Source organism: Macaca nemestrina, chromosome 1 (assembly GCF_043159975.1).
Source record: "Macaca nemestrina isolate mMacNem1 chromosome 1, mMacNem.hap1, whole genome shotgun sequence".
Classification (NCBI taxonomy): domain Eukaryota; kingdom Metazoa; phylum Chordata; class Mammalia; order Primates; family Cercopithecidae; genus Macaca; species Macaca nemestrina.
Window position 1 is genome coordinate 197,401,584 of NC_092125.1, and position 12,804 is coordinate 197,414,387.

Consider the following 12,804-nt stretch of genomic DNA (forward strand, 5'->3'; position numbering starts at 1 on the left):
GCGTCATCAGAGTCCCGCCGGCCAATCCATTCTCTCGGTCTTCGTCTGCTCCGGTATTGCAACTGCCTCCATTGATCGAGCCTGGGCCAGCATGGCGGCGCCCATGTAACCCGGCCCGCGCCGCAAAGGGAACGACGGCGGCAGCGCGGGCCCCGCGGGGGTTAGAGGTCATCATGCTCAGGGTCGCGTGGAGGGCGCTGAGTTTGATTCGGACCCAGGCGCCAGTCCTCGGGCTGCCGGGCGGTGGAAGCGCCAGGTTTCCTTTCAACCAGCGGGGCCTGCAGCCTCGAAGTGAGGAGCTGAGAAATGGGACGGCGGGCGTCGGGAAACAGGGTTCGGCGGCGATAGGGAATAAGGAAGGACAGGAGTAGGGGAGATGTACAGCGATCAGGATAAGGGGGAAAGGGCGGTGGTTGCGCAAGAGGTGAAACAAGGTGTGAGAGACAAGGAAGGGGTAGGGAAGAAATGGGGCAGCGGTTAGGCCCCGAAGCCCATAAACCGTGGCGGACGGACAATGCGAGAGGCCCAGAAAAGAATTGAGGGTGGACTATTTAAGGAGATGGGCCTCAGCCTTCTCTTTTCTGCGTAGGTCTCCTCCTCCAGGCCGCGCGCGGATATGTCATCCAGAACCCAGGTAGGAGTTCCTGAGGTGGGACTTGGGGCGGAAGAGAGACCTCCTGGAAGGCTGGGGTGGGTAAGGGGACCGATGTGGCGAGTTAGAGCCACTAGATGGGGTGAGCCAGAGGTCCTGAGCAAAAGACTCCACGTCTACCTTATACAAAGCCCTAGGCCTGCTGCCTGTATAGAGAGAGAGGTGTTAAGGGCGGGAGCAGGTGAATGAGTGAAAATGAGCTTGCCAGAGGGAGTGCATGGCTGGCACCACCCAGGCCTACCTAGAGTATGGCACTTTGTGTCTGCGCTTCTGAGATGCAGGATGTAGTTTCCCATTGCAACTCAGTATGTGTAGTAGTTAAGATCCTTCTTATTAGGTAAATGATATGGGGAGAGGTACTTCCTCTTTCTGATTCTTATTTCTAAAATGAGTGTGAAAGTATCGATTTGCAAGGATTGTTAGGATTCAGCGATAATACATGAAAAGCATCCTTAACACTGTGCTCAATTAAACATATTAGTAGTATATATTAGAATTTATTATCCGGGGCCGGATGCAGTGGCTTACGCCTGTAATCTCAACACTTTGGGAGGCCGAGGTGGGTGGATCACTTGAGTTCAGGAGTTCGAGACCAGCCTGGCCAACATGGTGAAACCTCCTCTCTACTAAAAATACAAAAAAAAAAAAAAAGCCGGGTGTGGTAGCGCGCGCCTTTAATCCCAGCTACTCAAGAGGCTGAGGCAGGAGAATCGCTTGAACCTGGGAGGTGGAGGTTGCAGTGAGCCGACCATGCCACTGTACTCCACCCTGGGTGACAGAGCGAGACTCCATCTCAAAAAACAAAAAAAGAAAAAGAAATTATTGGCTGGACATGGCCCCAACATTTTGGGAGGCCAAGGCTGGAGGATCACTTGAGGCCAGAAGTTCAAGACCAGCCTGAGCAACATAGCACGACCCAGTCTCTACAAAAAATAAAATAAGTAGAATTTATTGCTATTAATATGTTTGTGATATAATTTTTTTTTCTGCCTCCCTATCAGAACCAACTTGAGCTGTTACAGACAGAAGAGGCCCGTTAATGTTATTTGCATAGCAGGGTCTGACTGGAGAGGATAAGTCCATCCACCCTATGCCTCTTTCTCATCTCCAAGGGATAGCAGGGGTGCACACACCCAGACTGAGGTTCTCCTGTGATCTCTACCTGGTACTTACATTTCAGGCATCGTACAGCTAGCTGCCTTTCCTCAACCCCCTTAATTCATTCATGCAGTCAGCCAGCAAGTGTTTGCTGAGTGCCTAGTCTAGGCTGAGCCATGGGTCAGACTATGGTGGATTCCAAAGGAGTCAAACTCTGTCCTGTCTGCAGGAGGACCCATCCTAGTGGGGGATCTGAGAACTGTAGAGCCAGATAGGTGTGTGAAAGGTGCAGGCACAGTGTAGGGTCTTGGGAAAAGCCACCTACTCCCAGCATGAAATATCAAAGCAGGTGCCCACAGAGTTTGCAGAGGAGAAGCTGAGCCGAGAGATATGCAGTGCTTTGCTTGAGACCCTGGATGTCCCTTCTGGAGTTGGAGAGTGGGTGAGAAGAGCCAGGTCTGGGAGGGTGGGCAGCGAGAGTTGACTCTGGGTGTTTTCTATCCCCATATTTACTTGACAGCCCAGCCTGGGCAGAATGATGACCCACCTCCTTCTACACTGCTCAAAGACTACCAGAATGTCCCTGGAATTGAGAAGTAAGCAGGAAGAAACCTAGTAGAGGAGGCAGGGGGCCCTGGGAGGATTGTCGGGGAGTGGGAAAGACAGTGGCTTTGAGACTTGGCTTGCTGTAGCTGAAGCTTGATCTAGAAGGAGGCAGGGGCCCAGGTGTGGTGAGGGTGGGTGGTCAGCAAGGCAGATGGCACTCATGAAGCTCGGCTACTTGGGGGTTTTTTTGTACTCTGAACACCCTGTACCACTAGATTCCAAAGAGCTAACATACTTCACAGGTCTTTGTAGAAATCTCTTCTCTTGTTCCTCACAAAAGCTGTATGTCTCCATTTTATAAATTTTCAAGCTGCCCGGTGTCATACAGTTCTAAGGGGCAGAGCTAGAGTTTGAATCCAGGGCTGACTGACACCAAAGCCAGAGGCCCTCTGCTCAGCTCCTGTCCAGTGTGGTGGGAGCTCGTCAGTCCCTCCCACTGTGCAATTTAACTTGAAATGTCTCAAAACAGATCGAACCATGTTGTAGCTAAAATGGAAATCCTCTCCTTGGCCTCCCTATGATGAGACCGAAACAGTCGAGCTAACAGCCCCAATTTCTATAGTTTTCAGCCCAGCAAGCCAGATCCACACTGACTTTTAATTTCTGGGAAATGGCTCCCCACCTCCAGGGAGATTCATTTGCTACAGAAGGAATTTTTCAATCATCTTTGCTTTTCAAACTAAAATGAACCAGCATTGCTTTCCTCTCCCCTTCTCCTCCCTATGTCTGTCTCATTGCTGTGGTTTTTCCACAGGGTTGATGATGTCGTGAAAAGACTCTTGTCTTTGGAAATGGCCAACAAGGTGAGCAGCCTCTGCCAAGCCTCAGCCTCCCGCAGTCTTCTCCTCTGGGACTCCCTCCTACCCTGGTTAGCACCCCCCATCTCATGCTTCTCCAGTCACAGCACTTAGCCCATTGTCATTCTGTGTCCACTTGTCAATATCCCTAGACAGAGCATCTTCAGGGCAGGGACACTTTTGTTCCCCCACCATACCCCTAGCACCTGACAAACAGGTGCTCAGTGAATGAATGAATGAATGAGCAAGCTTTGGGGACATTCATGCAACAAGTCATTTCCCCTGTCAGTGGCTTTGGCTTTGGGCTCACCTGGATGTGGACAGCCATGTGGTTGGTCAAGGCCACAGTGAGCAGAGTGAAGTCAGGCCCTGAGCCTTATGGCCCTAGTTGCTATAACTGTAGCCAGGGTCCTTGAGGGGAAGAGGGCTAGTTCTTAGAGGGTGGGAGACTCCACAAATTTTCTTTGTCTCTTCAACAGAAGGAGATGCTAAAAATGAAGCAAGAACAGTTGATGAAGAAGATTGATGCAAACCCGGAGGACACCAGATCCCTGGAGGCTCGAAGTTGGTCGGGGACCCTTGGGGAGTAGGGGGTGTAGGGAAGCCTGCTAGCTGGGACCTGATCTAGGGCTCTTGTCTACAGCACATGCACATGGGCTTGGGAAAGGGAGAGATATGACCTAGGGCAATGAAAACGACCCTGTATCCCAAGCTCTGATGCTGAAGTCAATGCCCAGTTGGACCTTGTACCTCTGTGTGAGCTTGCGTAAGTCACCAACCCTCTCTTGGAGCACCTGCTTCCTCATCTGGAAATGGGGGAATAAGGGAGAGCAGAGCAGAGGTAATGTTACCCACCTCATGGCAGCACTGTGAGAGGCAGCCAGGGGATGTAAACACACCTTGGAAACTAAAGCTCACGATGTATGATAATAGTAAGACTAGACTGGGCGTGGTGGCTCACGCCTTTAATCCCAGCACTTTGGGAGGCCGAGGCAGGTGGATCACGAGGTCAGGAGATAAAGACCATCCTGGCTAACAGGTGAAACCCAGTCTCTACTAAAAATACAAAAAGTTGGCTGGGCGTGATGGCTCACGCCTGTAATCCCAGCACTTTGGGAGGCCGAGGCAAGCGGATCATGAGGTCAGGAGATCAATACCATCCTGGCTAATATAGTGAAACCCCGTCTCTACTAAAAATACAAAAAATTAGCCAGGCACTGTGGCGGGTGCCTGTAGTCCCAGCTACTCGGGAGGCTGAAGCAGGAGAATGGCCTGAACCCAGGAGGCGGAGCTTGCAGTGAGCCAAGATCATACCACTGCACTCCAGCCTGGGAGACAGAGCAAGACTCCATCTCAAATAAATAAACAAATATATAAATAAAATTAAAAAACAAAACAAAAAAAATACAAAAAATTAGCCAGGCATGGTGGTGGGCGCCTGTAGTCCCAGCTACCCGGGAGGCTGAAGGAGGAGAATGGCATGAATCCAGGAGGTGGAGCTTGCAGTAAGCCAAGATCTCACCACCGCACTCCAGCCTGGGCAACAGAGCGAGACTCAGTCTCAAAAATATAAAAAAAATAATAGTAAGACTAACATTTACTGAACCCTCATGTGCCAGACAGACACCATTTTGCATTCCCAAGGGAATAATGTTCCTACTTTGGTTCAGGCTGGAACTGGCAGTAGTCCTCATTAGATGTGAGTGAAAAGCGCCACCATTTCCTTCTCTCGTTGGGTGCAGTTTCTCTTCATTGCCCACTGAGGTAGACTAGTGGACCTGCAGAGGGCCTGCCCACTTTCTTTCCTTTGCTATTGGCCTATATTACAGCCGCCTCCTCCTCTTCCACCCTCCTGCCTTCATTCTTTTCTTCTTCCTGTGCCAGGGATTAAAGTCTGGTGAGTTCATCTTGGATACTAAAACCCCACTGAGAACTGCACTCCAGGGTCCTCCAAAGCCCCTTTTGAGAAGATGAGTTTCAGCCCCCCTTGCCCTGCTGAAGCCCTGGGCTAGGGACCAGCTCAGCCACAAAAGGCCTGCTTATCTTTCCTCATCTGTTTCTGCATTATCACTACTGAAATCCCCAGGTTGGCAGGAACAAATGGCCTGGACTGGCAAGGTGGTTACTGGGGTCCTCTTTAAGCACAGGTTTTGATTCTTTTTTTTTGTTTTTGAGTCTGGGTCTCGCTCTGTCACTCAGGCTGGAATGCAGTGGCAGGCGTGAGCATGGCTCACTACAGCTCGACTTCTGGGGCTCAGCAATTCTCCTACCTCAGGCTCCCGAGTAGCTGGGACCAAAGACGTGCACGACCATGTCAAGCTAATTTTTATGGTTTTGGTAGAGACAGGATTTCCCCATATTGCCCAGGCTGATCTCAAACTCCTGAGCTCAAGCAGTTCACCCATGTCAGCCTCCCAAAGTGCTGGGATCATAGGCATGACCACCACACCAGGCCCACAGGCGTCACTTCTGCCTTTCCATTAATAGTCAGTTTTCTGAATGCCAGTTGCTTCTAGCATAGTGTCTGCTCTAGAGAACCCCTCAGGAACCAAGGCCCATCTTTCTGTGTTATTCCACTCTACACCTAAGTTGCTGTGATGGAGCCATGTGGTCAGAGTCAGGGTTCCCACTGCACTTTCTGCAGTGCTCCCAGAACTCAATATGTGTACTGGGAAGGGCCTGCTGTCGTGCAGCCTCTTTTGGGGCCAGCTTCTGCTTTTGCTCCCATCTTTGCAGTACAGGGGGTAAATTAAACAAGAGGATGCCTGAACGAAGGATATTCTGGGTTCTTGAGAGACAAGTGGGAGCTGATAATTCTGAAAATTCATTAGTCAAAGCATGGAGATAAAGGTGGCAGCAGGAAGGGGAGAGGCAAGGAGTAGACCCGTGACAGTTTTAGAATCTTATTTGCGCCAAAGTACTTTACTGCATTGGCTTGGACCTCTAGAACAATGTTGAATTGTTAACCATGATAGCATTGTATCCTAGTCTAATTCCTTAATTGAATGGCTAGTCTTACCATTAAGAATGCTATTTGCAGCTGGGCATGGTGGCGCACGCCTGTAATCCCATCACTTTGGGAGGCCGAGGCAGGTGGATCACTTGAATTCAGGAGTTTGAGACCAGCCTGGCCAACATGGTGAAACCCCGTCTCTACCAAAAATACAAAAGTTAGCCATGCCTGGTGGCGGGCGCCTGTAAGCTCAGCTGCTCTGGAGGCTGAGGCAAGAAAATCGCCTAAACCTGAGAGGCAGAGGTTGCAGTGAGTCGAGATCGCACCACTGCACTCCAGCTTGGGCAACACAGCGAGACTCCATCTCAAAAAAAAAAAAAATGCTATTTGCTATGATTTTTGGATGATATCTTTATAATATTAAGGGATGTCCCTTCCTTGGATTTTGCTTTTTAAAGGAAAGGTAACATCTAAGATAAGCCTTTGAAATCTTGAAATTCAGAGTGCTTTGGGATTTATAGAGAGCTGTACAGAGCATTGGTGATTGTTATTCCTTGAGTTCTTAAAACGTAACCCAGGCCTGGGCCCTTCCTTCCTCTGTGCCCAACTCTCATCCTCTGTGGTTTGTGGTTTCAGTTGTTGCCTTGTCCGTCAAGATCCGCAGTTATGAAGAACACATGCAGAAACATCGAAAGGTAAACTCTGGGCGTCATTCGCAGTTAAACAGCAGCAGCCTGGGGGAAAGGGGTCTGGAGGGGAAGGGCTCTGGGTCCAGAGAAGGAGGCTTAGGAGCCAGTGGGCTGTAGCACCAGAGTGCCCACCCCTCAGCTCCTGTGGGAAAAATGCTTCCCTCCTGCCTTCAGAGGACTTGGAGCCTTACAAGACCATGCTGAGTGTCACCAGCGGTTAAGAACACAAACTTTAGAGCATGTTCACTATGTCTGGCACATGCTGAGTGCTCAGTAAATATTTGTTGAATGCATGAATGGAGTCAGATTGCCCTGGGTTCAAATCCCAGCTCTGCCACTTGCACTTAACTAGCTGTGTGATGTTAGCCAGGTCTCAGCCTCAGTTCTCTTTTCAGTAAGATGGAGATCATATGAATACCTGCTCACAGGATTGCAAGGATTATGTGAAATAATAGTAATAGCCAATGTGATGCATATAAAGTCTTTAGGCCCTGTGCTAAATACTTCACATGCATGCATCTTCTTTGACTGTCATGACTGTCTTTCTTTCCCATCTTAATGAGGAAGAATCTAGTCATGGAGTGATTAAGTTATTCCTCAAGGTAGACCCGCTGGGAGGTGATGTGCTGAGACCTTGAAACAAGGCAGTTTTGCTCCGAGGCTCATATTCTTTTTTTTTTTTTTTGAGACGGAGCCGCGCTCTGTCACCCAGGCTGGAGTGTAGTGGTGCGATCTCGGCTCACTGCAACCTCCGCCTCCCAGGTTCAAGCAATTCTCCTGTCTCAGCCTCCTGAGTAGCTGGGACTACAGGCACGTGCTACCACGCCCAGCTAATTTTTTGTATTGTTAGTAGAGATAGAGTTTCACCTGTTAGCCAGAATAGTCCCGATCTCCTGACCTCATGATTTGCCCGCCTCAGCCTCCCAAAGTGCTGGGATTACAGGCGTGAGCCACCGTCCCCAGCCATATTCTTAACCATTATACCACATCTCAGCACAGTGTCTGGCACAAAGCTGCTGTAATTAGGCAAATGTTGTTATTTTCTTTTTCTTTTTTTTTCTTTTTTTTTTTTGAGACCGAGTCTCACTCTGCCGCCCAGGTTGGAGTGCAGTGGCGCCATCTCGGCTCACTGCAAGCTCCGCCTCCCGGGTTCATGCCATTCTCCTGCCTCAACCTCCTGAGTAGCTGGAAGTACAGGCGCCCACCACCACGCCCGGCTAATTTTTTGTAGAGACGGGGTTTCACCGTGTTAGCCAGGATGGTCTCAATCTCCTGACCTCATGATCCACCTGCCTCACCTCCCAAAGTGCTGGGATTACAGGCCTGAGCCACCGCGCCCGGCCAGTGCTGTTATTTTTAATAAACACATGATTGTGAATACCGACTAGTCCAGCACCATGCCTGGCACTTCAGTGTTCCCTGGAGCCTGCTTCTTAGAGATCACAGTTTCGCTTATTTGGGGTGTGGAACAGCAGTCCTGTTGCAGAAGTCCCTCACAGGGCAGCAGCCAGCTGTGGGTAGGCATTTCCAGGAAGAGCACAAGGCCTTCCCTCCTCTCTACCCCAGCTGACAGTTTGCTAAGCTGTGGAGAGTCTGAGTGGGTGGTGTAGGAGAAAGAGCATGAGATTTGAAGTCAGACCAATAGATAGAGATTCAAGACCCTATCTCAGCACTCACAGTTCTAAGGACCTTTTGTGAATCAGATCACATCTTTAAACCTTTGTTTTCTCATCTGTAAAATGGGAATAACATGACAATACCTCCCTCAGAATTGCATTAATATTTGCATAAGATTACTGAGAAATTTCAATGAAATGATAAAATGACCATTGTTTGTTAATGTAAACAATAGTAACACTTATATAATACTAGAAGTAATGCGAATCTCTTACAGGACAAAGCCCACAAACGCTATCTGCTGATGAGCATTGACCAGAGGAAAAAGATGCTCAAAAACCTCCGTAACACCAACTATGATGTCTTTGAGAAGATCTGCAGGGAGCTGGGGATTGAGTACACCTTCCCCCCTCTGTATTACCGAAGAGCCCACCGCCGATTCGTGACCAAGAAGGCTCTGTGCATTCGGGTATGAGTCAGAATTGCTGCTTTGCTTGGCCCCACTCAGGAACTGGGATGGAGGAAGCAGACGGGAGGGGTCATCTGTTTCTGTTAGAGGCATGGAACTGGTCCCAGGCCCTGGAATGGATCCAGGGAGGTCACAGGAGGCCACCAACCCCATGGAGAAAGGCTGGGGTTACCATCTGGGGGAGATAGTTCCCACCCCACCTGTTCCAAGTCTGAGGTTTTGCACAGGATTACAAGGTCTTTTTCTGCCCCTTTTCACCCCCAGGTTTTCCAGGAGACTCAAAAGCTGAAGAAGGAAAAAAGAGCCTTAAAGGCTGCAGCAGCAGCCCAAAAACAAGCAAAGCAGAGGAGCCCAGACAGCCCTGCCAACACTGGACCAGAGACACTCAAAGACAGCCAATAAATTCTGTTTAATCATTTCTGTCTGTCTTGAAGAATGATAGGAGAGATGATGGGGCTCTTTTTGGCCTGAGGAGGAGGAGGAATTTATTCTTTCATTCAGCTCTGAGATCCCAGAGTTGTCTGAGGCAGAGTCCCTGCCTCACCCACCAGAGGACACACACTCATGACATGCTTCCCACATACTCATACAAACAAGTACCTGTCATCCAGGTGACGTGTGTCAGTGAGGCAAGACAGAGCACTTGACAGCAAAATGGAAGTGTGGCCGGCTGGGTGGGAAGAACTGCTGTAGGAGCTGCCTTCTGGACTGTGTCCTAAAGGATGAGTAGGAGTTCACTATATAGAGACAGAAAGGGAAGGCCTCCTGGGCAGAAGGAATTGCAAGTACAAAGGCAAGGAAGTCTAGAGAGACATGCTGTATTCAGAGAACGGGGAGAATGAGAAATAAACCTTGAAAGGTAAGCTGAAGCTGAGGTGTGAGAGGCTTTATATGGTAAGCTGAGAAGATTGTACACTGTCCACTAGGGAGTGAGGAGACAGTTCAAGTTTTAAAACTGAAGGAGTGATGGTAGTAACACATCTGTGTTTTAGATAGTTAAGCAACAGCTGTGTGGAAGGTAGGAGGAGAGATCACAGCAGTGTACTGGGGCTGGGGGATATCAGTGTTCACATAGAGAATCTGATCAAAACTACAAGTCCTATCCCCAGGAAACTGTACATATGCAAAGCATTGCTTATAAATTCTAGGGAGTTACGGATAACCTCTTCCCCATAAAGCCCATCCATTTATACCAGTTAAGTGCCAACGCCTTGAAGCCTGAGCATGCTTGGTATGTCTGAAGAACCTAAGGAAGACAGTGTGTCTAAAACAGAACAAAGAGAATAGAAGACATAAGATCAGAGGGGTGGGTAAATACCAGGTGATGTAGAGCTTTCTGGGTGTCTCAGCCTGCCATAACAAAATACTACAGGTGACTTCAGAGGATTTTTATCGAGTTCATTTTTTCACCGTTCTGGAGGCCGGGGATTCTAAGATCAGAGTACCAGCCAATTTCAGGTGAGGACTCTTCCTAGCTTGGAAAGGCCACCTTCTCAATGTCATCACATGGCCTTTCCCTTGGTCCATGCACTGGGGAGAGCTCACCCTCTTACAAGGCCACTGATCCCGTCATGAGGGCTGTACTCATGACCTTATCTAACCCTAGTTAACTCTGAGAAGCCCCATCTCTAAATACTGTAACATTGGAGTTAGGGCTTCAACATATTAATTTGGTGGGGGACACATTCGGCCCATAACACTGGAGAAGTACGTTGGACCTCACTCTGGGAAGGGAAGCCACTGAGGAAAGCCAAAAGGAGAAAGGTGTGTTAAAGTGCTATCCAAAGAGTAGTTGGAAGATTAGATCTAGGACTCAGTAGAGAGGTCTGGACTGGTTTGCGAGTTGTTGGGTGGTTGAACCCATGGGTATAAGTGAAACTACAGGGATGGAGTGTATAAGAAAAAAGGGCCATGTCTGGATGAGAAGGATGATCCCTGAGAGCTTAGCCTAAGAAGGAGCAGCTGAGCTGGAGGAGAAGGTGAAGTAGGGGTAGAACAGAGCCTGGGTGTCTGCAGAAGCAGAAATGAGAGGCTCAGAACTGAAGATCCACTATTCAGATATCACTTCCAGGAATTGTAGGGAAGGCCTTTAATGGGGCAGGACTTCCAAGTGGCCACGGCTGCTTGGAGGTACTGTGTCAGAGGGCCAGGTGCTAACAGTTAAGGGGGCTAGCCCAGGGAAAGGAAAGAAAAAGGAACACGTTTTAATGCATCAGGCCCTACTACAAAGGCATTTGTGTGTTTCTGTTGGTTTGGCTGGTTGTTTTTTTAGAGACAGGCTCTTGCTCTGTTGCCCCGACTGCAGTACAGTAGCGATCATAGTTCACTAACTTCAAATTCTTGGGCTCAAGCAATCCTCTTGCCTCCTCCTAAGTAGCCAGGACTATAGGTGTAAGCTAACTGCGCTTGGCTAATTTTTTTATTTTTTGTAAAGACAGGGTCTCACTATGTTGCCCAGGTTACCCAAACTCCTGGCCTCAAGCAATCCTTGGCCTCCCAAATGCCTTGGCTTCCCAGAGTGCTGGGATTACAAGTGTGAGCCGCTGCATCTGGTCAAAAGGCATTGTTTTAACTGCTGCCTTAAGCACATTATCTAATATTCACAGCCACCTTTACTCTGCACGCTGGCTAATTATCCTCATTTTAGCCATGAGAGATGAGTCATGAGAGAACTGAGACTCAGAGAGGTTAGGTAACTTGTCCAAATTCCTATAGCTGGGAAGAGAAAGGTCTAGGATTCAAAGCTGGCTCTGTCTTTACTCCAGAGCCTATATCCTGTTCACTATACCACACTGCTTAGGGACCAAGAAAAAGGTCTGAGAAGCAAAGGGAAGAGTCTACACTATAGCAAACTCAAATGCTTTTAGGAGCAAGGCAGGTAACAAAAATGCATGAAGGCCTAACATGAAGTAATGATGCTAAGGTGTTTATTACATTCCTATCCTAGTTGTATTCCCTTTTATTTATTTATTTTTATTTTTTTGAGACAGAGTTTTTGCTCTATCCTCCAGCCTGGAGTGCAGTTGTGCAATCTCGGCTCACTGCAACCTCCCCATCCCACGTTCAAGCAATTCTCCCGCCTCAGCCTCCACAGTAGCTAGGTTTACAGGTGTGTGCCACCACACCTGGCAAAGTAGAGACGGTGTTTCACCATGTTAGCCAGGCTAGTCTTGAACTCCTGTCTTGAACTCCTGACCTCAAGTGATCCGCCGGCCTTGGCCTCCCAAAGTGCAGGAATTACAGGCGTGAGCCACTGCACCTGGCCTGTATTCCCTTTTAAAACAGAGCACAGAGCAGGCAAAATAACCAAATTAAACAAAGCCCTGGGCCGCCAGCAATGGGATACTGTATAATCCTGATGCTGAGATATCATTTAAGGGAGGACCAAAAAGTATTCATGGTGAAGCAGTTTCAGTGAGGTTCAGGGAGCATAATACCAGTTGCAATGAGGTGGGGAGTGAGGATGTTAAGGAAGTTCCAGTTGTGAGTGTTGTCAACTCGTTCAAAACACTTCACTGGGAAGGAAAGGAAGGAAAACAGACTAGCAGAGATATGAGATGGAAGGAGAATGTTAATATAGGAAGGACTTGAGCTCAGTTATGGCAGGGCAAGACTTTCCAGTGGTGTGGTTATGAGGAAGAGGCAGCCTGCTGATGAGTTCAACTGGACTGGGGGCGAGGAGGTGGCCAGGTGCAAGAGATGGCTCTAAAAAGGTAGTTGGCCGGGTATAGTGGCTGTAACCTGAAATCCCAACAACTAAGGAGTCTGAGGTGGGAGAATCACTTGAGGCCAGGAGTTTTAGGTTGCAGTGAGCCACCAGGGTGCCACTGCATTCCAACCTTGGGCAACAAAGTAAGACCCCCATCTTTAAAAAAAAAAAAAAGGTAGCTGGAGCCAGTGGAGAGCCTGGAATGCCATGCCAA

General features: G+C 48.8%; 1 protein-coding gene across 1 annotated transcript; it reads left to right on the forward strand.

Annotated features, from left to right (window-relative positions):
• Positions 1–63: 63 nt before the first annotated feature.
• On the forward strand, positions 64–9,297 carry LOC105495219 (mitochondrial ribosomal protein S15). Its single transcript, XM_071096058.1, has 8 exons — positions 64–291; positions 590–634; positions 2,271–2,346; positions 3,111–3,159; positions 3,633–3,717; positions 6,743–6,801; positions 8,690–8,881; positions 9,146–9,297. The coding sequence occupies exons 1-8, from the start codon at positions 174–176 to the stop codon at positions 9,281–9,283; spliced, it is 762 nt and encodes a 253-aa protein (XP_070952159.1). The 5' UTR covers positions 64–173; the 3' UTR covers positions 9,284–9,297.
• The last annotated feature ends 3,507 nt before the right edge of the window (positions 9,298–12,804 follow it).